The sequence below is a fragment of the Bacillus rossius genome, chromosome 10 (assembly GCF_032445375.1).
Source record: "Bacillus rossius redtenbacheri isolate Brsri chromosome 10, Brsri_v3, whole genome shotgun sequence".
Taxonomy (NCBI): domain Eukaryota; kingdom Metazoa; phylum Arthropoda; class Insecta; order Phasmatodea; family Bacillidae; genus Bacillus; species Bacillus rossius.
This window is the reverse complement of record NC_086337.1, coordinates 51,849,653-51,873,051: the sequence shown is the minus strand read 5'-3', so window position 1 is coordinate 51,873,051 and position 23,399 is coordinate 51,849,653. Positions and strand designations below refer to the sequence as shown.

At 39.9% G+C, this 23,399-nt stretch overlaps 2 protein-coding genes across 3 annotated transcripts in view; one reads left to right on the top strand and one right to left on the bottom strand.

The window, feature by feature from the left end:
- The window catches only part of LOC134536131 (E3 ubiquitin-protein ligase sina-like), a 932,635-nt gene that overhangs the window by 28,742 nt on the left and 880,494 nt on the right, over positions 1-23,399 (bottom strand). The gene's annotated exons all lie outside the window — the stretch shown is intronic.
- LOC134536127 (uncharacterized) lies at positions 12,209-23,237 on the top strand. Its single transcript, XM_063375712.1, has 4 exons — positions 12,209-12,511; positions 15,619-15,734; positions 16,515-16,780; positions 21,308-23,237. Exons 1-4 carry the CDS (start codon positions 12,338-12,340, stop codon positions 21,400-21,402), a joined length of 651 nt encoding a protein of 216 aa, XP_063231782.1. The 5' UTR covers positions 12,209-12,337; the 3' UTR covers positions 21,403-23,237.

The window sequence follows — 23,399 nt, the reverse complement described above, 5'->3', positions numbered from 1 at the left end:
ATTTAAAAAAAAAATGAAAGTGTAATTGTATGGCTTCCTGCAGAATACGGGCCTCAGACGCCTGGTGGGTGACTTCTTGCCGGCAGACGCTATCTCACAGCGTTACGCGATATTAAAGTCAGTGATGAGTGCAACTATATACAGGTTTATTACTATAATACTGCACGGCTTGTTAAAATTCACTAAACAGTTAAAAAAAAATATTCCGTACATCCTTCTACGGCATTATTAAAACAGTTTAGAACAAATACTTTAACACTAAGTAGGCCAATATTTTATTGTTTAAACGTTTGAAATAATTCCTTAAATATTTTTTACAAAACAAAATTGTTTCGAAATTATTATTAGATCATATTTAAAAATGAAAAAAATTTGTACCCGTGACTAGATTCGAACCACGCCCCTCAAGGTTAACAAGCGCACGCACCATGTATGACCTTTTTTTTTTTTTTTTATCTATGTGTGCCTACGATTCCCCTGCAATCCTTTCCTTGTCGGTGTGAGTGATGACCTTCCCCTGTCAAGACAGACACGTGTTCGACAGTGTACGCTCTGAAGGGCGACCAACTGTCCTGAACTCTCGGCCGTGTGGTCACCAGTCGGGGGTTTGTACCGTTGTTCCCCGGACAGGGTCACCACCTTGTCTCTTGTGTCGCTCTTGCCCGGAGCCCGCGGCGTGAGCGACGCGGCGCGGTGCAATGGGGCAGGTCGCCCGCGCGTGTACCTGCTCGTCTGTGGCTTTGAATATATATACTGTATATATACAGTATATATATTCAAAGTCTGTGGCCACGCCTGTGTCACCTTGCAACTGTCAGCACGGACAGCCAGCCCAGCTCTAATACTCTCCCGATCAACAAAAGGGAGCGATCCCTAACAGTTATGGGACGTATGTTGTGAAAAGCGAACTGGAATGCTACTCCCACCCTATTAGGGCGCACATGTGGGAGGGGAACGTGAGAATGCCGGCCGTAAGGTCGGAATAATCTGTCAGTATATACGGGATTACTTTATCTAACTCAATCTTCACAAGGCGTTAGAGCATTTACAATATATTAATTTTTTTTTTTAACTTCAGCGGGCAGGTTGATCGCACGCACTGTTCTGAGGTTGTCTATGGCAAAATTTCAATGTCGGCCAGAATGGACTCACCCGACGCTGTTGGAATCTGAGACGTCCCGCCGGTCGTTCGCGTGATCGAAGTCAGCTTGGTGAAGATGCATTTTTGGCGACCGTCCATCTGCCTGTATGTGGAGTGTATTCGTCCATCCAGTTGTGTAGTTACGTGGCCGAATGGCTTTGTTCGACACTTCACACAAAGCGTGTTGACGCGTTTCGCAGGCGTGTATACACATCCATGTTAACAGGCTAATGTGGCGGTGTTTTACGTGTAGGTAGATGTATACAGGCGGCGCCCAGCTGAAACAGTCGTGTAATCGCGCGGCACGAACGTACTCACGTACGCATAGTGAAACGTACGCACACGCACAGGTGTACACACGTCCGCACGCCTCGGGCTCCCAAGGCAGACTGTGGATGACTACATGCTTTTCATGTGTGCAAAAAAAATTCAATATTATTGTAATATAAACCAAATACAACGCAAAAAGGATTTTATTACTTTCAGGAAAGAACGTCACCATAAAGCCTAAGTGCAATTAATATTATTACTTCGGAGTTACTTAAATATAAATGAATAATTTAATACAAAAAATAATAAATCCACATGAACATAAAAATACACTACACCCCCCCCGAAAAAAAAACAATTCATTATGTAGGTTTGACAATGTATTTTCAAAAAGAATAAGAAACTTCTAAACCACGTTCTGTCAAATGCCTGGGGACCGGTCACAGTTTCAAAAATAATTTAATGCATGAGAGTAGGATAGAAATAATTGAAAAACCTACTAGTGTAGCATTTACAGTAAATAACCCCATGTATCGTTTACAGCCTTTAGATTATATATATATTTATTTTAATTGTGGGGTTTGAAAACCGCTTGTCTCAGGGTCCTTGGCTTCTCTGGAAGGGGCCTGCCTGACGCAGGACTTGCGCGAAGTCCTTGTGACGTCGAGAGCTTGCAGTACTGACAGTAAGGTTGACATTAGCATAAGTGATTTGGTTTTAAAAATGACACGATTTAATTTATTTATATTTAAAACCCGGGGTGTGTTAATAATGAGTTAATGCGTCTAAGATTGAAAGAAAAAATGTAGGTACATACACCATTTCGCTATATCTGAATCTTCAATTTAATGTCACTTTAGTGGAAAAAATATTACATGTAGACTTTAAGTTCTTTATTCAATTTCTTATGAAGAAACAGGATGCAATATTACAGTATTTAAGATAAAGTAGTTAAACATGATAGTGCGAATTTTTAATATTGAACGGAAAACATAGGTTGTCCCACAGACTAAGAAAATATTTCGTGCATTAAGATTAAACAAATAACAAATTAAAAAATATATTATTAAACTATATGTATTGTATCGTTATATTATTAGTCTTCGTAGCAGAACGGTAAAGTGCAAGACTGCATATTTAGTAACATCGCCAAATAACAAGTTCAAATCCCAACACTGGCGAACATTTATTTTTGTAATTTATATCCTTTTTATATTAAGTCCAAAATGCCAAAAAACACATTTTTTAACGTCCTCTAATTAAAATCGTCATTTAAGAATGGCACTTCAACTATGCTGAAAATGTTTTATGACTTTATGTTTATGTAGGACTGCCCGATGCTGACACAAGATGGCATTGTAATCGCTTCGTCAAGCGTCAATAAATACTCAAGAATAAACAACCATAATATAGGCCCACAACACGATGTTATATTTTAGTTTGACGTCACCACAGTGTGACGTCCAGAAATTTTTTATTAATTTTTCGTTTCATGGTCCACAGACCCTCAAACCCATAGTCACACCAAAAGTTTATTTATAAAATCACAATTTCGTCGACACGATAACTGTAGACATGTTTCTCAAATCACTTCCAAACTAAAGTCTAGTCGTGGAAAATATCGGTCGAATTCGCTAATAGGTAATTATCGACCAAAAAAAAATCTTAATATGGACAATACCACATCCATTTTATAACTCATAGGAATAATGCCAAAATATTTAGTTTGAATAGATTTTGATACGTCAACCATAACTACAAGGGGTTAAAAATCATAACTCCCTTAGTAGCTATAGCCTACTATCAAATTGTTTGTAAATATTAAATTTTTTACCTAAAACAATTTTTGATACAAAACTTTAACATTACTGCAAGGGGTTGAAATAACAAGAGTAGAAAAACAAAATGGAATTAATTTTTTAAAAAATATATTTACCTTCATTTCCATTATAATAGATTGTAAAACGCCTAAATTTTATTTAAACCGTTTCAATACCGTAATAAATGGCATTTAAATTAGTTAAAACTCTTTTAAAAACAAAATTTGTTGGAATTCATGAAAAACAAAATTAATATTACCTTAAATCTTTGTCCAAAAAAATTCATGCGACCTTACTTCGAAATCTACCCACTCCTGTAGGCTTTAGTGAAAGGGATTTTTTTTTTAAATTAATGTCGCTCTAGTTCATCTGTCTTATTTTTTTGTTATACAAGTTACAAATTATATATACTTTAAAGTAATACTAAAATGTTAAGAAAATATTTTCACATCATATTGTGTTACGTTCGTTAGTTAACACAGTAAAGGCCTAATGTTAGAACCTTTATTATACCAGTCAAATTTGGAAAAAAAAAGATCTTGCAATACTGAGAGCTAACACGTTTTTTTTTATATTCTTCATTTTTTTATTTATAAAATATTAGATAAAGGGGAGAGAAATGTTTTTCACATTCCCGCAAATTCAACACGACTGCTTTACAATATTATTTAAACTCCATTATACTTGGATCCAAGTTAAAGCGAGATGTTTACGTCACACGTTGTGAGCGCTCCAGCGCACAGGTGAGAGACAGGCCGAGGAGTTGGGTTCGAGTCTCGGCTACGCCACGTGAGAGACACGTGTTAGCAACCACTGCCGCATATCAACTAACATAATGTCAATAATGCTTTTAAAACTTACTATACCTACCTAATACGTTAAAACGCATTACAGTGGAAATATGTTTAAATTAAAAAAAAATTATGCCAAACGTAAAAAGTATCCTAAATACTACAAAATAGTTTAAGACTGAATGACATCAGTGTGGTGGGATCTAACAACGGAATTACTACAATATCTCTCTGTATGCAGCAAGTAAGTCGAAATAAGACATGTAAAATGCATTTATATGGGAAGGAGAACAGTATTCCATGTTTTAAATGTTCTTGCTCTCTGGTACACAGGAGAGTAGCGAGATGGTTATCATATACAGAAACAAGATAGCCGGATGTGCAACGTTCAGGAATGAGAAAGGAAGGATGGCGAAAAATTTTTATGAATTGATTTAGAATAGTGAAATTTGTACTGACATATCCACTATTCTCATGTATATTATAGCTATTATAAGCAAAATAATTCACTCTTGAAAATTTCAATGGCAGAGAAAGAGGAAAGGGGCTAAATCACAGTTGACTTTAAAATAAAATAACTCATTATAATAAAAACTTGAAAGCCTTTTCGCGTTATTATTTTCTTACAACGATTTATAGTTTATTAGACCTGGTAATCAATGATCGTTTGGGTTTGAAAAAAAATTATAAACAATACGTTAAAGATAAACTAGGACTGATAAACATAATTTGGCTACAGTTATTAATTAATAGTCTTTTGTCTGATCTTTATGTATGTGACGGCTTTAAAACGATGGCATATTGTTAAAATCACGTAATATTTTATGCATTACCTACTTTATTATTTTTACCTATAAATAGAAGGAAAATTAATATAATTTTAAACCGTAAAATTATTATTTTTTGGGCAAAACTCCACCCCCGGGAGAAACCTCCCAGCATGGCTCCCGCAGAGGGAACACTAAGAAAGTGCTCCCCCTGCGGAAGCCATCTTAGCAGATTTTTTGTTTCCACCCACCGTCTCTTTGGTAGCCTGACTTGTTACAAGGGATTGTATTCCTACCAGAGAAAATGCCACCATTCTCTCTGGGCAATCCGCCTTGGAGGAGCCGGGGCGCGAACCCGGGTCCTACAAGTCACAAGGCAGGCGCTCTACCCCCAGAGCCAGAGTGGTAGAGCGGCGATGGACGGTCTTCTTAAGGCTAACAGGTCGTTATCAGCACGCGTTTAATGCAGTCTCATTTACACGTGCTTACTTTCGACAGCTGTCATAGACGTATGTGGGTGTTTGAAGGTAGTTATGGTTTTTTTACCTTCACTTATACATTAAGATTAATAATTAAAATGTATTAGGTACTAAATATGGAATGTTTTTTTTAACGGTTGTTATTTCCACACATTGCAGTAATGGTTGGTTGAAAAATTTTACTTTAGAATACAGTTAGAAAGTTAAAAATAAATAAGAACGGATTTAATCGTTTGTATGGTACGAATTTTTATCTTTTTTTTTTTTCCATTCCAACTTCGGGAAGCAATGGTTTTGTCAAATAAAAATTTGTTCCTTATTAAAATGTTAGATAACAATTATAAGGTTTAGAAACTATATGAACGGTTTTTAAAAGTGTGCTGATTAAGCGAGTGTTAATTTTTTTTTTTGTCTTCCAAAACGTTTTTTTCCCACCTCTTGCAGTAATGTTTGGTTCGTATTAAAAATGTGAGTGAAATGTCGCATGAGATGTGTAATCATCTAACCTCTGTGTTGCAAATAAACGTATAATACGAAACTAGTACACGAAATTTAATGTATAATTCTTTAAATTAATGCTGAGCGTGGTATATAAATTATTTTTTTTAAATACCAATATTTTTTGTGAAAAATTCAATTACACGCATATATATATAAAAAAAACTATGAAATTGTAATTGTGTGTAAAATGGAAAGTGCAGCTTCCTGCAGAATACGGGCGAGTGTATTCCTGCCGGCAGACGCTATCTTACAGCGTTACGTGATAGTCAAGTCAGTGATGAGCGTTAACTATATACAGGTTTATTATTACAATACTTTATAACAAACGACGGTATGAGGTGGATACATTTCGACGCCCAGTTTTTGGGACGAACTGCGAGGGCAGGAAGCGCGACTGTGCTGTAGTTTGTCAGCCAGTGACTCACGAGTCGTAATTCACGAGAGTCGGGAAGCCCGCTGTAATCTCCCGGAGGAGCCGCCGACTCGTGACTCTTCGACGACAACCGTTACGGGCCCCGCCTGGTGCGACGCTCGCTGGTAGGGGCAGCCTTCTTTTCACAGACCAGAGAGCCAAACGCCCGATCGTGCATCTTCGGGTTTTTTTTTGTTCATTGTAAATAAATATGGCGGTGTTGATAAAAGGAAATACCATAAACAAGGCAACTGTATATATTTGTAATTTTTTTTAAGGGAAAATACCTAATTGAAGAAACGTACTTCGTGGATTTGTATATTTTTCATACCGTATAAAATCTAGGAAGTCTTTGTCTTCCACAAATATTCTCGGGACGCCCCATATTTCGTGAATGTTTATTTTGGACAACTCATGATAACTAATGGTCAATTAGGTTAGGTTAGCTACGTTATAAATACTTTAAAACAATGTGGACGGTTGATTTGGTTAGGATAGCTACATTAAAGATACGGGAAAAAAAACATGAACTTCGGGTTTTTGATCTCTCGTCTGTGAAAAGATGGCTTCCGGTACTACACCGGTTCACGGCATGTGCGCCAGTAGGTAGGGTCCGGGTAACAACAGACAGTCCAGATCTTATATATATACGGCATCACCGTCCGGGAACCTGGGACATCATTCCTTGCGTCAAGATTGTCCGCATCGGGGCTTTCCTAATTCTGTGGTGTTATGTAAGAGAGGGTTTAGTCAAAAACATCAAATTTTATGAGAGGTGGAAGAAAGTCTAATATTATTTTCCCGATCAAATGTTAGTCGTTATATTATTAATTATTGATATTTTATACAGGCAACACAAAACTACAAACCATATAAAGTGCCAAAAGGCATATCCTTCAAATAATCCTTGACTTTCTTCCACCTCTCTTAAAATTTGATGTTTTTGACTTAACCCTCTCTTCCATAACAGCACAGAATTGGCAAGCCTGTCCTGGCCCCTTACACCTATGTACGGCTGCGCCGAACTAGGTTCTACCGGTCTCATCCCAGTCCAGAGCCTTAAAGATGGAGGCGGTGTTACCCGCACACACCCCTTCCAATAGCAATCAAGAAAGCTAACCAGACAGTCTACTGAATTTTTTTTCCACTACAGAAGACATTGCACGAATGAACAAATCAGGGCTTAACATTCCTCCAACGAAATCGCAGTCATAAAAGACAAAGTATGGCGATGTGAGGAGGATCGTTCATGGCAACATCCGCCACGTTTCCCACTTTTGCATTTAAAAAATAACATGAGGCGAGGTCCCATACCACCACTCAACCACCGTGAAGCCCTACCATTTTTTTTTGTCTCCAGACACAGGCCACATTATTCGCGTTTGTTGAAAGTCGGGTTAGTAAAGTGCTCATTATCATCTGTAGCTTTTTATTCTTTTAAAATAGCCACTCACTATGAGTTAATGTTCTGTATTTCAACAACATCGTTACATTTGTTTCGTAAATTATATATTATTTGTAAATTTAAATCCATAAGTAGCAAAACTCTAAAGTGGTGTGTTATAAATATCAATATTTATATCGCAAATTACAGTTATCGATTTAAAAAAAGAATTGGTAATATTGTTATCAATTATACCGATGTCCTAAATAACGCAGACACTTCAAGTGTTGTGTTGTCCAATATTTTATTTTTTACTTCTACACCATATCGCGCTCGCGATGTTTTGAAAAAAAAAAATCACGGCACAGTGACCGACATACCGGCGCATCGCTCGCCCAATCGGCGCGTGTGCCTTCCTCAAGGACGAGTGACGTCACGCGCAGGGTTGCCAATCCACGCAGGCTCCACTAAGGAAACCGGAGGAAGTTAACAATGCCTGGGAGAGTTTGGCCAACTATCGTGCCGCAGTATTTTACGCGCGCTGTCCCAATTTTACAATAATCTCCCCCTCACCACACCTTCTCGTTCAAAGGCACGAGGATTGCGATTTTTTTTGTCCGGGTCACACGCTTTCTAGTTAACGGCAGTAAAAAAAAAAACACTCCCCTTCCGTCTCTCCCTCGCACTCCCCCTCCCTGGAACATCGGGGCCAAGTTTAATTTGCCTCCGGGTTGATAAGGGGGGGGGGGGGTATTAGGTGCGTTGCCGAGTGCGTTTTTATTTTTTAAAGTCACAGTTGCTAAGCTCGGCCGACAGTCCGTCCAGAAGCGAACCTGGATTCTTTATCTTTATCCGCTTCTTCTGTCGACCGAGTCCAGCTGATGGGCGGAGTGACCGGCACTTGAATCTGTCGGGCGTAGAAGATGTCCTGAGTCGACGCGGCGAGTGTCCGAAGACCCCGTGGACGTCGAAGAACCCGGCGCGAGAGCGGACATCGCGAGGTAAACACGACGCGGGAAGATAAATAAATAAATAAATAAATGGATCTACTTTTTTGCCGCGCGACGAATTACTCAAAGACAAGGAGAACGAGGTGCACGCGTAAAATTAAAGAATCGATTTTCGAATTTTTCAACGTGACAACGTCTAATAAATAGATGAAAGCCGGCTGCACGCACGAAAAAGTGTCCCGTTATCACATTGTCCCGTTACGCTGTGTCCCGTTACGCTCATTGTACGCTTGCGCCGCACCGACAGAAGTGAAAACTTAAAACTTTGTTTATAAATGTGTAATATGAAATAATTTCCACGTCAAATGTACCTACGTAAGAAAATGAATCTGATTACTAGTATAATTTCAATTAGGCCCTATTTATTCTTTCATTATTAAAATAAAAAATATTCAATTTTATTCATAAAAGTATGCAATCAATTCATCAAAGTTTTGTTATGACGTTGTCACGTTAAACTATCGTCCGTAAACCGACTTTATAGACAACCTATTTTTTCTCTCTCTCTCGTTTTCCTTTCAGTTATTCATATATTTTAATGGTAGACGTTTTGAAAGTCTCACGATACTTATAAGACACAGTTAGTAAAATAACATGATTTACAATGAAAACCATAAATTTGGGTTTTCTGGTTTTCTGTTTTTTTTTCTTCTTTTTTTAATTTTGATGCATTCGAACATTCTTTGAAATGACTGCAATTTGAAATTACAAAGCGAATTTGCATTGCATTTTTGCAACACATACCTGTATAAGTTTCAACAAACGCGCAGAAATTATTTTTAAAACACACTTCAAACTTGTAGGAAACCAGTGATATGTAACTGCCGTGTATTAGCATCTTGTCTCAAATGTAGTACCAATTTTCCAAGTTGTTCTGTCGATAGTTTGTAAAAAACTTCTTACGTGTTTGTCCGTGTCCGTGAACAAACACCTCACGTGTGTTGCTTTGCAAGTGACAGTAGGGAAATGTGTAAATACGGGTACTATTATTTTTAGAATAGTAAAAATTTGAAACAAGGAATTTTCGCATCCGAACTGTAGGGTGTAACAGAAGAGAGCGAAACATAATTTAATCAATTGTAATATGTATAAAAGTCACTCAGAGGAATGGTGGTGAGTGGAATTTCGTTCAGTTAACCACGTTTACAGTCGAGAAAAGGTAGAAAAGAACCTGCGCAGATTAAAACTAAAACATATGTGTGCGTTATCTGTAGGTTTTGTCGCAAATATCGTCAAGTAGCTTCTTCCGCCGTTTCATGCACTTAGGGCGTTCCTGGGGACTTCTCAGTGACGTGTAGCGGTGACTAAACACACAGTCGTGAAGGGGGGGGGGGGGGGGGAAGAAAAATCACCGAGGATCGATTGAGTTTCAACTTTTTTTTATTAATGAATTTACCCTGAGAATAAGACGAAATTACAAGTTTTTTCTGCTAATATAATTAATTAAAAAACCTACAAGTAATGCACTACGTTATGGTCACTTTGATGTATGCATATTTTTTTTTAAATTGTGGGGGGTTCCACAAATTTTACCCTAAGTAATGATGGAGGGGCCCGATAAAATTATTTGCCCCAGGGCCTCGCACACATACACACACAGGGCTGTTAGTCAGAAACAGCACATACTCTGAGTGTTATGACCACCACTGGTGTCTTAGGGGTGGAGGGTGGGGGCTAATTGGATTTTCTTTCCAATAAATTATATTCGGGCTAATTTTTTTTATTAATTCTGACTAACAGATTCCCGTGAAATCACGTCATATGAAACAAAAAAACTTTAATGTTTTATTTTTTTTAGATAAAATATCATGACAACTCAATTTGAATCGAACGGGTAGGTACTCACAAGCATTTTATACTATATGGTGATTCCCATTATATTCTTTCTTTTCCCCACAAATGTCCACGTTTTTTTTGTAGAAACTAGAAACATGTGGATAAATATCATTAGTATGAAAACAGTGATCAGAGGCGACGAGCGTGCCAACATGCGCGACTAATAGAGGTTCTATTTCTATTTTGTTTATAGAATTTTTTTTCGAGATTTAATGAGCGATTTAGCGGGCAGCTTCAGCCTGTTAATTTTGTGTTACAGTAATGCGCGCGGATCTTAAAATTTCACTCTCATAATTTTTTCATAACGCGCCCAAAGAAGTATAACTTCAGGCATTGTTCATAAGTATTGAACTTAATCTTTTATTTTCCCTATGTAGTGAAATAGCGGTACAGAAATTGACGCGCAGGTACGGATAGTATCGTACGTCTGATATCGCGAGCAAATGTAACTAACTTCGTGGAAAGACGTGCCGAAGCGATAGGTGAAGTCCGGAGTTCACTGACCCCAGATCAGTCTCCGACCCTGTCACAAGTTCGCCGCTCGCTCGTGAAACTTCGCGGTTCTAATCAAAAACAAAATCTCGCTATTTCGGGCGATTTCACACATTTTTTAGCGTATTTAAAATGTCCCTGGTACTACCCAACCAATATTTCATCCCAGTTGCGATAAACTAGACGTGTAAAAACCAACCCTTTTGGAAAAAAAAAAAAATTATGATAACCTACCCTCCCGAAAATAGATAGCAAATTTATGAGAGAATTTAATTAATATAACAATGCCTAAAACAAGGGTGGCCACGTCAGGTTACATGGTAAGTATGTGAAGCCATTTTTTTCCCTTCAGATAATGGTTGCGCCATATTGGTTAAACGCCCAAAACATTGGCTGAAGTGTAATGTTATCTTCGTGCGAACAGTCTTAATTGACCTTTAAAAAAAATGAAATCGACGGATATTCAAATTCGTACCTACTTTTTCAAGGATCATAAACTAAATGTTTCTGATGGAACAAGATGGCGACGGCGAATTTAAAAAAGTGACTTCAACTATGTATGCCACAACACACCGTCTCCTGACTACATAGTACCCGGGGTGAGTGAATCCTCGGTTTCGGGGTGCGATGAGACATTGCTTCTTCCCCCCCCCCCCCCGGTAATTATTACACAACCTACCAGCGCACACATCAGGCCCGTGTGCCAAAACCTATCCCACAAGACAACGCACCCCCGCCGTCGATTCAAATGATTCTTCACCAGTGTGGGGTGCACCTGAATAATTACTATGCACTTGGCGAGTTGTAGAAACTTCGGTTTTCTGGCCTCGCCCTCGCTTATTGCCCCGGACGGCAATGTGATGAATCGGCGGCGGCCGTCTCCTGACTACATGTTAGTAGAGACCGGAAAAATTCGCGGATTCAATGACCTCTTGGATCCATTATCCTCTGTACATCTCAAGTAAACACGCGTGTTCGTTGGGTACTAAATTGTGAGGCGTCTCCACTGGGGTAGCTTGTGATTCGAAGCTTCTTTGGTCGATAGTCTTTCATTGGCCCAGCCAGAGAGCTCCAGTTAAACTGCGAGCCAATAGCAGAACCAGCAAAATTGTACACACGTTTGAATCTCAGCCTATCACGATTTTGAACCCGCGAATTTTTTCCGGTCTCTACATATTAGGTACTCGGGGTGAGTGAATCCTCGGTTCCGCGGGATGCGATGAGACATTGCTTCTTCTTCTTTCTCCCCCGCAGGTATGCGGCGGGGCGATGAGGCATCAGCGGCAAACAAGGGCGGGTCCCCGCGCGCGTGGGAGGCCGTGATAAGCGCGGGAAGGAGGGTCGTCACGTGGTCAGCTGGCGGCAGATAAAGGGTCCACGCGCGCCGCCTTTATATCCCCGCGGGGGAGAGGCGCGGGCGCCAGAGGAACCAAGATGACGGCGACGACGACGCTGCTGGCGAGCGCGACGCTTCTGGCCGTGTGGGCCGCCGAGGCCGCCGCGCACGGCATGCTGTGGTGGCCCGCCAACAGGGGCTCCATGTGGAGGTTCGGCTACAAGACGCCCGTCAACTACGACGACAACGGTCTCTTCTGCGGCGGCTTCTCGGTGAGTGGCGACTCCGATAACCCCCCCCCCCCCCCATGTGCACACAATCGACAATCAGAGAAGCCTAAGCTAAGATCTCCATCAAGTTCTGTCCCTGCCCGAACACGCCCGAATATTCACCTTCGGCCAACCTCGGAATTTGTTTTATTTTTGCGCAGGAAAAATTAATTCAAATATTAAAAGTGGTCGGTTAGGTAAGCTACATTAAAACACTATGGACGGTTAGTTAGGTTAGTATAGCTACATTAAAATAAACAGAGAAATATAAATATATATAAATAAATGCGAGGTTGGCCGAAGGTGAATTTTCGGGCAGGGACAGAGCTTGATGTACATCTTAGGCTTCCCCGACAATCATTGTCCTGCTATTTGCCATCAGTACTGTCTAGTACAGCTGTTGTAAGCATTAACACGTGGCTTTTGTTTACAAATGAAACACCGATAAACACGTGATTGTGGTAACAGGATATAATGTAAGGTTGTAATTTGACGCAGGTCACCAACTGCATTGAAACTGGGACTTACAAAATGTTACGAGATTTTGTAACCAACAACAAAAAAAAATAAAACAAAATAATTGGAAGGATTGTTGAAAATTCAGAGAGAGCGTTAATACTAATAATTAAATATTAATTGAAATGTTTATGACGGAATTAAATACTAGTAAACACACAATTACAATTTTTTTTGTTTTGTGGTGAGGTTTACCAAACTGATCACTTATTGAAGAAATTAGCAGGTATGATGTAATCATGAACTCTTTTATAACTAAATTATCCTTTCAGGGTTCTAAAAATTGTCTCGACCATTCTGGTAATAAACAGGTCTAGTGGTGTTTACTGTTAATGATACTCTGCAATTGGTAGTTATTTGGTACCTTCATTCGAGATTTTCAATACATTTTATTACCACATTTATTTCAGCGGGTTCAGAAAAATTACATTGGGTTTTCAGTCTTTCAGTTAGGTGGTCGTTGTGCATTATTCCTTTAACCGCGACAATGCGTGTTGGGCACCAATACTCACTCAATTTTGCAGATACGCCCGTTACAAGCTGAAAATAAGTTGAACATCAATGATTTTCCCGGGATTAGAACCCAGAATATGGCGCTTCAAACAAACACACCACGGAGGTCAATGCAAATTTATTAAAAATTACGTAACGATAAACTTTCTGCAGAAACGTTTGCAAAATGTTGAATTTATTTTTCCCTTCCCTTCACACCCTGTAACAAATAGTTTATTAAATTCATAATATTTCGAGTGTCTTAAGGAAATTTCCGTAAAATAATAAGTATAAACACGCTTAAAAAACATATACCACATAAAAATTATTTTTTTAAAAGTGGTTTTCACTTTAGTGCCTAGTAATTACTATGTTTAGTTTACTTCTAGCGTTTTACTTAATTAAGTTGAATGGTTTTTTGATTTTTAAACATCTTAGCACTCGGCATACGGCATTTGTTAGGCATAATTTCTTGTAAATGGAACATTAATGTAACACAAAGATGGCGGACCCTCATGTAGCAACATAAACCCGTATATAGTCACTTTCGAAAGCATCAGGGTACATGTAAAAAGTATTGATGTGTCAAATGAAACGTTAAGTTACTGAAACAACCTCGGAATATAATCATAGTAAAAAAATCTCAAGTTTTAAAATGCCTAAGAAAACTGGCATTACAATGATTATGATACATATTCTTCTTCCAAATTCTAAATTGACTTAATAGCACAGCGGTATAGTTAAGATCTTGTTAACATCAAAAAACGTGGTTCGAATATCATTATTGAATTTTTTTTAACTTTTAAAAACCATTGTAATATAATAAGAATTAAAGTTTATTTGTAGGAAGAATTCACAGGAAGCTTTCAGTCGTTCACACAAACATACTTAGTGATATAATATTTGTTTTAAAATGTATCAGGTTAATATTTTAGTAATGCCATGGAAGTATAACTTATAACGTGTGCGACAACTTTATAGTATTATCTGTCTAATGAATCAAGTCTTTTTTCGCTTTTGTCGGAGCCTTTTTTTTCTGATAGTTTATAAATTTCCGTTTGCCTCGTGCTGCCATCTGCGGGCGACGGTGACAAGCAGCGAATTCTAGCGGCGGGCGCAGAAACTGAGTGTGTGATTCGCGTCTGGAAATTTTTGGCATGTCCTTGATCAGTTTTGAACGAGTTCTTGTCTGAATTTCGTTCCAGAGCTTATTCGTAAAGACGGACAAACACGAATGTTGCTCGTTGCCGAGGCGAGGTGTTTGCGAACTGCACCGGGAAGCCTTCTTTTCACGGACGAGAGAGCCGAACGTCCGATCGTGCATCTTCGTGGTTTTTTTTTTTTTGTTCATTGTAAATAAACGTGGCGGTGTTGATGAATTGATACTAATGGTCAATTAGGTTAGGTTAGCTACATTTTAAATGCTTTAAAACATTGTGGACGGTTGATTTGGTTAGGATAGCTACAGGGACGTCGGAACGTTTTCATGAGTGAGGGGGGTGGGGGGGGGGGGGCGAAAAGGTGTATCACACTTACCTCAGTCCTAGAGCGGGTGGTCCGGGGACCCTCACCCGGAAAAATTTGGAATTTCAGATGCAAAATTGTGCTATTTAATGAGTTTCTGAACCAAAATATTAAATATACCATTCCAAGAATTTTATGACGTAGTATGTAATAAATATGGATTAAAATATCGTGGGTAGTGGGTGACAAATAACCTAACCCATGTGATCGACCCCTTAGTTTCGGTCTTGGAATTTAATGTCAACAGATGTGATTTTCTAATCAATGTGATCGCCAATGCAACGTTTGTAACTACTGGCTGAGAAAAATACTACTATAGGACCAAACATTTATTCTTAGAAAAGGAGGGGGGCGAAATGCTAGTCTCACCCCCCCCCCCCCCAAGCATAACAGCACGGGGGCGACTCACCCCTGCTGCCCCCCCTGTTCCGACGTCCCTGGATAGCTACATTAAAGATACGGAAAAAAACATGAACTTGGGGGAACTTGGGGTTTTTTGGCTCTCTCGTCTAAGATAAGGCTTCCCAACTGCACGTGCCGAGCGCTGGTTGGCTGAGCCCGCGAGGCGCTGCCCGCAGGTCCAGTGGGAGCAGAACGGAGGCCGCTGCGGGGAGTGCGGGGACGACTACTCGCTGCCGAGGCCCCGCCCCAACGAGAACACCGGCCAGTTCGGCACCGGGGTCGTCGTGGCCCGGTGAGCGAGAAGTGTGCCCTCCTAGGAGCGCGGCTCCACAGAGTAGCGGCTATCGTGAGGAGGAAGGATGCAGTATTGGTTTCCAATACCGCACTTTAATGGTTTAACACACAGATTAAAGTTTTTAAGTAAAAAAAATTGGATGTCTGTAAAGTCGGTTTACGGACGATAGTTTAACGTGACAACGTCATAACAAAACATTGATGAAAAGATTGCATACTTTTATCAATAAAATTGAATCATTTTTATTGAATTATCACTATTTTGTATGGATACAAAGAAGGAGTGAAATGAAATCTACAATTTAATTGATAAATTTTATTTTATTTGCACTCATTAATTCAAATATGTTAATTACTTTAACGAAGAGATTATTTTAAATATATCTTTTATACATGTTTGCTATTTAACTTCTTCCACTCTGTGTTATTCTGTTAAGGATAGGACGATGATAGGAAAAGTAGGAAACGAATGGGAGTGTTTCAAGTTTAATGTGCCTGGAAAAAGTCAAATCGATGGTTGTTCCAATCGAGTGGATGAGAGATGGATGCGGGACACAACGTAACGGGACAATGTGCGTTACGGGACACTTTTTCGTGCGTGCAGCCGGCGTTCATCGATTTATTAGACGTTGTCACGTCAAAAAACTTTTTATGAGAACCTCTATGCCGATGTTTTACTTGCTGGTAGTTATGGGTCCGCCCAACAGATAGCGGCACGTGGTTTCATGTTCCCACTGCAAGAGTGGCACTTGTTTATTTCCCTCCTTGCTCCGTGCAGGCTCGCCAGGGGACAGGCGTTCAACGCGTCGGTGCGGCTGACGGCCAACCACCTGGGCTACTTCCAGTTCAAGCTGTGTCCGCTGCGAGGCGCCACGGAGCTGGAGACGCAGGCGTGCTTCGACGCTCACCCGCTGCCCGTGCTCGGCGCCACCGACTACAAGTACCACGTGCCGAGCGCCGACCCGGGCACCTTCAGCGTGGGCTTGCAGCTGCCGCCGCTAGTGGCGTGCGAGCGCTGCGTGCTGCAGTGGACCTACACGACCGGTGCGCCATCTTACCATCTTGGCTTTGAATATATATACTGTATAGAAGTCGCCAGCCCAGGTTAAAATTTCTAATACGGTTTTAAGGTAGTTGGTTAATTCACCGCCGCAATCGCCACCATCTCTAGGGCATCGACTTGTGGTGGTCCCTAGCGGACAAGTGTCGAACTCTTCAAACACCCCTTCCCCCTCCCGTTGAACGACCAGGAGCTGCGGTGAATGATTGATGGGGGGTGCGGGGAATGACAGCGGGCGACAGTACTTGCGCTCTAACGTTTAAATAACAACTAAGACAATACAGGGCGTTACGGCAGCGAACTGCAGCGGTGAAGTTCCCAAGCTGCTCATCATAAGCTTCTGAAAAACGTAGAGTAAATCCTATCCACTCGCGACTTCTATACAGTATATATATTCAAAGATCTTGGGGAAGCCCAAGATGTCCATTTATTTTTTTTTCCTAACCTAACTAAAGCTAAGTGTATTTTGGAGGGGTCCGGGTTAGGGAGGGACCTAGGTGCGTCTCAGGCCGAAGCCTATACGCCTAACCATGCAGGGAGAGGGTCGCATGCATCATGTGCTAGGAGGGGATTGGCCAGCCACGGCAGCGATTGGCGCCATGACTAACTCCCCTCACTCTTAAATCTAGACTTATAACTAGAGATAGTTTGGGTCCAGGTAAAACCTGCATAGACAACACAGGGAAAACCCTGGGCACATTCATGAGGGATGCAAATTGGCATGCATTACGTGTAGGAATTTACAGGAGACAGAGGATGGATGGTCTGGATGAAGTGTTGGACAGAGTAGAAAAGAGTCTACCATGCGGGGGTTGGGCACTTGAACTCGTGGTCCGCTCTGCTAATTGTCCAGTACTGGATTTAGTGACCAGGGACGCAAGCGCCCCTGGTGGTGAGTGGTTGCACTGACCACTCACTCCGCCGCCAGTCAGCACAAGATGTCCATCAAGTTCCGTCCCTGCCCGAACACGCCCGAATATTCACCTTCGGCCAACCTCGGGTTCATTTATACATATATTTATATTTCTCTGTTTATTCTAATGTAGCCAAACTAACCTAACTAACCGTCCATAGTGTTTTAATGTAGCCAACCTAACCGACCACTTTTAATATTTAAATTCATTTTTCCTGCGCAAAAAATAAAACAAATCCCGAAGTCGGCCGAAGGTGAATTGTTCGGGCGTGTTCGGGCAGGGACAGAACTTTATGGACATCTTAGGCTTCCGGCCATCTTGCCATTTCCAATACGTAACAGTTCGTTTGGACTTAGTTACATACAACAAAGGATGTACCTATATGTCCCCGTTCCAGATCATTATTTCGCTTGTACATGTATGCCCGGTTAAACTTGTTACCGATGATCAATCAAATTTTATATATATATATATATATATATATATATATATATATATATATTACGGGCGCTGGACCCAGTATCAGACACGGGCCCCCTATTTTACAGTCGCGTGCTACATCATAACTGCGTGGTTATTTCTCATCCATGCTCTTTTGACGTGACAACGTCTAATAAATCGATGAACTCCGGCTGTACGCATGAAAAAGTGTCCCGTAACGCACATTAACCCACTACGCTCATTGTACGCTTGCGCCGCATTATCTCTCTTCCACTCGATTGGAACAACCATCAATTTGCCTTTTCAATCTTTTTTTCGTCGTTTGAATTATTTTTATTATGTAATTTAACGATAGCCCACAGATTTTCAGCGCAATCGGTACGGTTATTTAAAAGTAATGTTCAATTTTCAAATACGTTTTTGTACGAACAATGGTGTTTTAAAGTTACACATAATAATTCAAATTACACCCGGTATGTTTTGCACAATGTTTTAAAAATATTATAACACATTATAAATAAGTTTGGTGTATTTGGGATGCGTATTTGTTATAAAATCGTATTATAAAAACGAAATAATATTATTCCCCTACGGTGCTGTCATCTACGGTGACGGACGCGAACCGAACGAATCGCGTTATTTTTTGCTTCCGCGGAAACCAGACACTCTTTAATACATATTTTCCTTTGTTTATCGTGAGGGGTGTTATTATTAATGAATTATAAATAAAATTTCGTGCCTGGGGCCACAATTGCATATCATTTTGAGCACTGGAAGACATAAAAACGTAAAATATTCTCGACGAATTTTAATCTGTGGTTTTGATTGCTTATTACAACAACAATTTCGGCAATAAAGGTTCATTATTCTTGCATTTCAAAAATCTGATTACTAGTATAATTTCAAGTATTTATTCTTTTATTATTAAAATAAAAATGATTCAATTTTATTCATAAAGTATGCAATCATTTCATCAATGTTTTGTTATGGCGTTGTCACGTTAAACTATCGTCCGTAAACCGACTTTACAGACAAACAATTTTTTAAACTCTATTTTTAGGATAGTGAAAAATGGCTAAAACACGTGTTTTCAGAATAATTTCTAAGTGAAATTTCTTGAAAGCACTAAGCGGACGTGCACTACGCCTTTATCTTCATTCCTCCGCTATAAAATGTTATGGTTACCGCTCGAATGTCAAAGTTGCTCTATGCACGGCGTGAGTCAACAGCCATGCGCCTAGAGAGCGTGACTCTTATCATCCCGCCTCACTTGCACAGATATGCCCGTGGCTAGGCGGACCCGTACCAGCACAGACCGGAACTATTTGCGGACCTATTTCGCGATAGGCTAGAATCCAAACAAATGAACGTAACTTCATATTGCTTCTGTGATTGGCTCACAACTTATTTGAAGGAATTTGAGCCAGTGAAAAACCTTCAATCAAAAAAGTACCGAATCACAATCATTCCAAAATGAGTGGTATCACGAGTCAATAGCCAATGAGCAGATGGCATCCATAGGAATTTCAATCAAACAAAAAAAAAAACAATTATAGAATATAGCAAAACGGAGCTCAGCCTTATGGGAAAGGGACAGCAGACGTTATCTTAGCTCCAACCTATGCTAGGTCATAAAAATACCTGATTGTTTATAACAGAAAACGTAACCTTTCTCTAAGGCAGAGGGCTCTCTTTAACATATTTTCTGAGATCGAATTGAGAAATTACCTACTTATAATATTATTTCAGTTGTAGTCATATATAAAGATGAATGCAGTAGTAAACTTCTGCGATGAACCAAGGGAAGATATTTGTTTATGTTATCTCTGGTCTTTTTCAGACATCACAATATATTATGTCAGGTCAAAAATGGAATTGTATAAAACTGAGTGATGTAAGATAGCTTTTTTTTTGTATTTTCCCCACAACATACTAAAAAGTACCAAGATTCTAAACAGCGGGATTGTGGTAGTCTTCTAACCATTTTTCTACCAACTCCTTGTTCATAAATCTGAGAGGTTAAGGGCATAATGATCGAAAGCACGATCATTTTTAAGGTTTTTACAGCGCTTCCAAAATATAATGTGATATCCAGATATAAATTGGACTATTTCATTGAAAAAAAAGAATGGCTGGCTATCTTAACAGATAATTGGGATGGTTAAAGTGATAAGATTAGCTATAGAAATGAAGCATGCGAGTGCATATTTATAAGTTACAGATATCTATCGCCAAAATTCTAAGTGTTTTGGCCCACAGTTATCGTGAAGTTGTTTAACCGGGTTTTTCACAAGCAATTAAAAAAAAAAGTGATTGTTTGAGACGTCGTTGAATACTTGGAATGTTAGCGATTGCAGAGGAATATTTCAGTTCTTAGAAGAAATCTTATCTGTAGAGGGGCAGTGTGATTTTCACGCGAAACTATATGAACGCTAACTATGTTGTAACGTGGTATGCCCAAACAAGCAGTTGTTTTTATGGACCGCTCAGGAAAAATTTCCTTCCACACTTGACGCCCGTGATTCGAGTTATGACACCGTGAGCGTATTTTGAAACTGCCACAGTGTTTTTTTAACGCACAGTCTGTCACGGAAAACCAGTGCCCCTACACTGTAATCATTTTTTGAATGGAAAAAGAAATATTTATGTAAAATTACAGATTTTTTTGTACATTTACATGAAAACAACTGTATCACAAAAAAAATAAAGTCTAATCGTTGAATACACGATTAATCCATTCCATGGTTTTAATATATATATATTCTTTCATGAAACATCAACTGAAATATAATATTATGCACTAATATGTGTATGAAATAATTCTTGGCCACTTTTGTAACGGGAAGCCTTCTTTTCACAGACGAGAGAGCCAAAACCCGAAGTTCATGATTTTTTTCCCCGTATCTTTAATGTAGCTATCCTAACCAAATCAACCGTCCACGATGTTTTAAAGTATTTTTATAATGTAGCTAAACATAACCTAATTGACCATTAGTATCATTTTATCAACACCGCCATATATATTTACGATGAGCAAAAATAAAAAAAACCGATGATGCACGATTGCGGGCGTTTTGCTCTCTCGTCTGTGAAATCAAAGGCTTACCCTTTTGTAACAGTGCAGGAATTATTATTTTCCCCGTGTGTTGTCGGCAGGCAACTCGTGGGGCAACTGCAACAACGGCACGTCGCGCCTGGGCTGCGGCTCCCAGGAGACTTTCAGGACCTGCTCCGACATCTCCGTCCTCTAGGGGGCGTCCTCCCGGGCCGACAGCCTCTGGACCGCCCTCCAGTTAGGCCCCTCGAAGCCCCCGGTGACGAGACGCGTGTGTGCTTGGGCGCTCAAGAGATCCACACAGACCGACCTACCTTCCGCGTCAAAGCACCCCACCGTGTCACGTGTGACCAGCCGAGTCCGCTGTCGGCGCTAGGATCGCACAGGACAAGGACATGGCCTCTCTTATCAGACGGGGGGGCCGATATTGCAAAAGGAAGAAACAAACCGCTGGCGTGTGTGTATATACCTCTCCATTTATGTCTAATGTTCACTGTTTTTTTTTTTACGCGAATTGCTTGCTCTTCCTTACGCGAGTGTGATTTGCTCCTTGTGACGCACGTGAAAGGAAAATGATGGCGTTCACCACAGTGTGTGAAAAAAATACCGCGAAATTGGTGGGGCATCTATGGACAAATGGTTGGACTCAACATACTGGGACTTCCCTTGATCATGACGGAGAAAGCATATGCAGCTTTTTTTTTAAAAGGAGGAGTAAGATATATTTTTTTTTTGTTGTAAATCTGATATCTACCAATCAATAACGAAATGAACATAATTTATTATAAAGAAATAACTGGTTTTTCACCAATAGTGCTACTTGGCCGTGATTTAATGCGCAATTACAAGATAAGGAACACAACGTTTCCACACCCTTGCTACGCTGGAGCGTTTGAGACTACTTTGGGAAGAAAACAATCCGCGTGTGGGACGCTTGCTAGTCCATCACACACGTGACAGTTCCTTCCCAGAAGCTGCATTCCGCTGGAAACACACGGCATGTTACGCCCCGTTGGGCCCAGCTGAACTGTGATTAAAACGTTCTTAATTAGGGAGTTTCGTGTTCGACACAACGGGTACCCTAATTGTAAGGTAACTAAGTGTGTCCGCCGTTCGTGTGTCACGGGCTTCTGCAACCTAAACGAACTAAAGCCCACCGCACACGGTACAATATTTTCTACTAGTTTGCTTACTAGAATGCTTACTGGTTTATGTACTGTGTAGGCTACAAGCTGAAACACTAAGTGCGCTACAAGTTTCTGCTGCACACGATTCTAGCTGCTGCCTTACTAGTTTTGTTAAGAGAATAATCTCCACAACAAATTTCTATTATGATAAATCACATTTTTTACTGCATACAAACAAGGCTCTTCTTTGTATGCATTTATTAAAACGAGGAGTTGGTCACTATTCCACTTCTTTCCGTCCATGTTTATCACGACATGCGTACTTAAAAGTGTAAACAACCCCTCATGCTGTTTTCGTGAGTTCTGATTGGCCACTCCTTAAATATTGGAACACACCAAGCAACGAAAATAGAACGCTGTCTTATTACGCAAAACCAGTAGCCCAGCTCGTACAGCTACTAGTATCCAGTTTCAATTTGAGTGAAGATACTAGTAGTAGAGCCAGTACGACTCCTAGCTTATAATATTGTAAGGAATATTGTACCGTGTGAGGCGGGCTTAAGAAGAGGAGCTGAACCAAATATCTCCTCAGAAAAGTCAAGTTTTCGTGTGTGGGATGTATAAAGGTTGTGAAATTAAAAAAATTATAATAATTGGTGTATGAATTAGTTGGTATCACAAGAAAAAAATGTATTTTGCTAATAAATGTTTTGACAGTCCAACGATTGTTTTATTATCTTACATACATGTAGTTAAGCTCATCACTCTATAACGACAAATAGATATTTATCTATACCTTGGAGACAAGCACAAATATTAGTCTCCTCCGTACCTATAGATGTTTATAAAATAGAAAATGGAAGTGTTACAATAGTGCAACAATTCAAATAAAGCGACACAAGTGGAACATGCATTAGTTATTCAATTAGTGCGTTTGTTGTACTCATCAGTTTTCAATGGGTTCCTTACAAATTACTGTGCTTATATTTACTAAAAAGCCTTTTATATCTCAGGATGTTTAGCTCTAAACGAAAAACAGTGAATTTTGTTTCCCTGTTTGGAAATA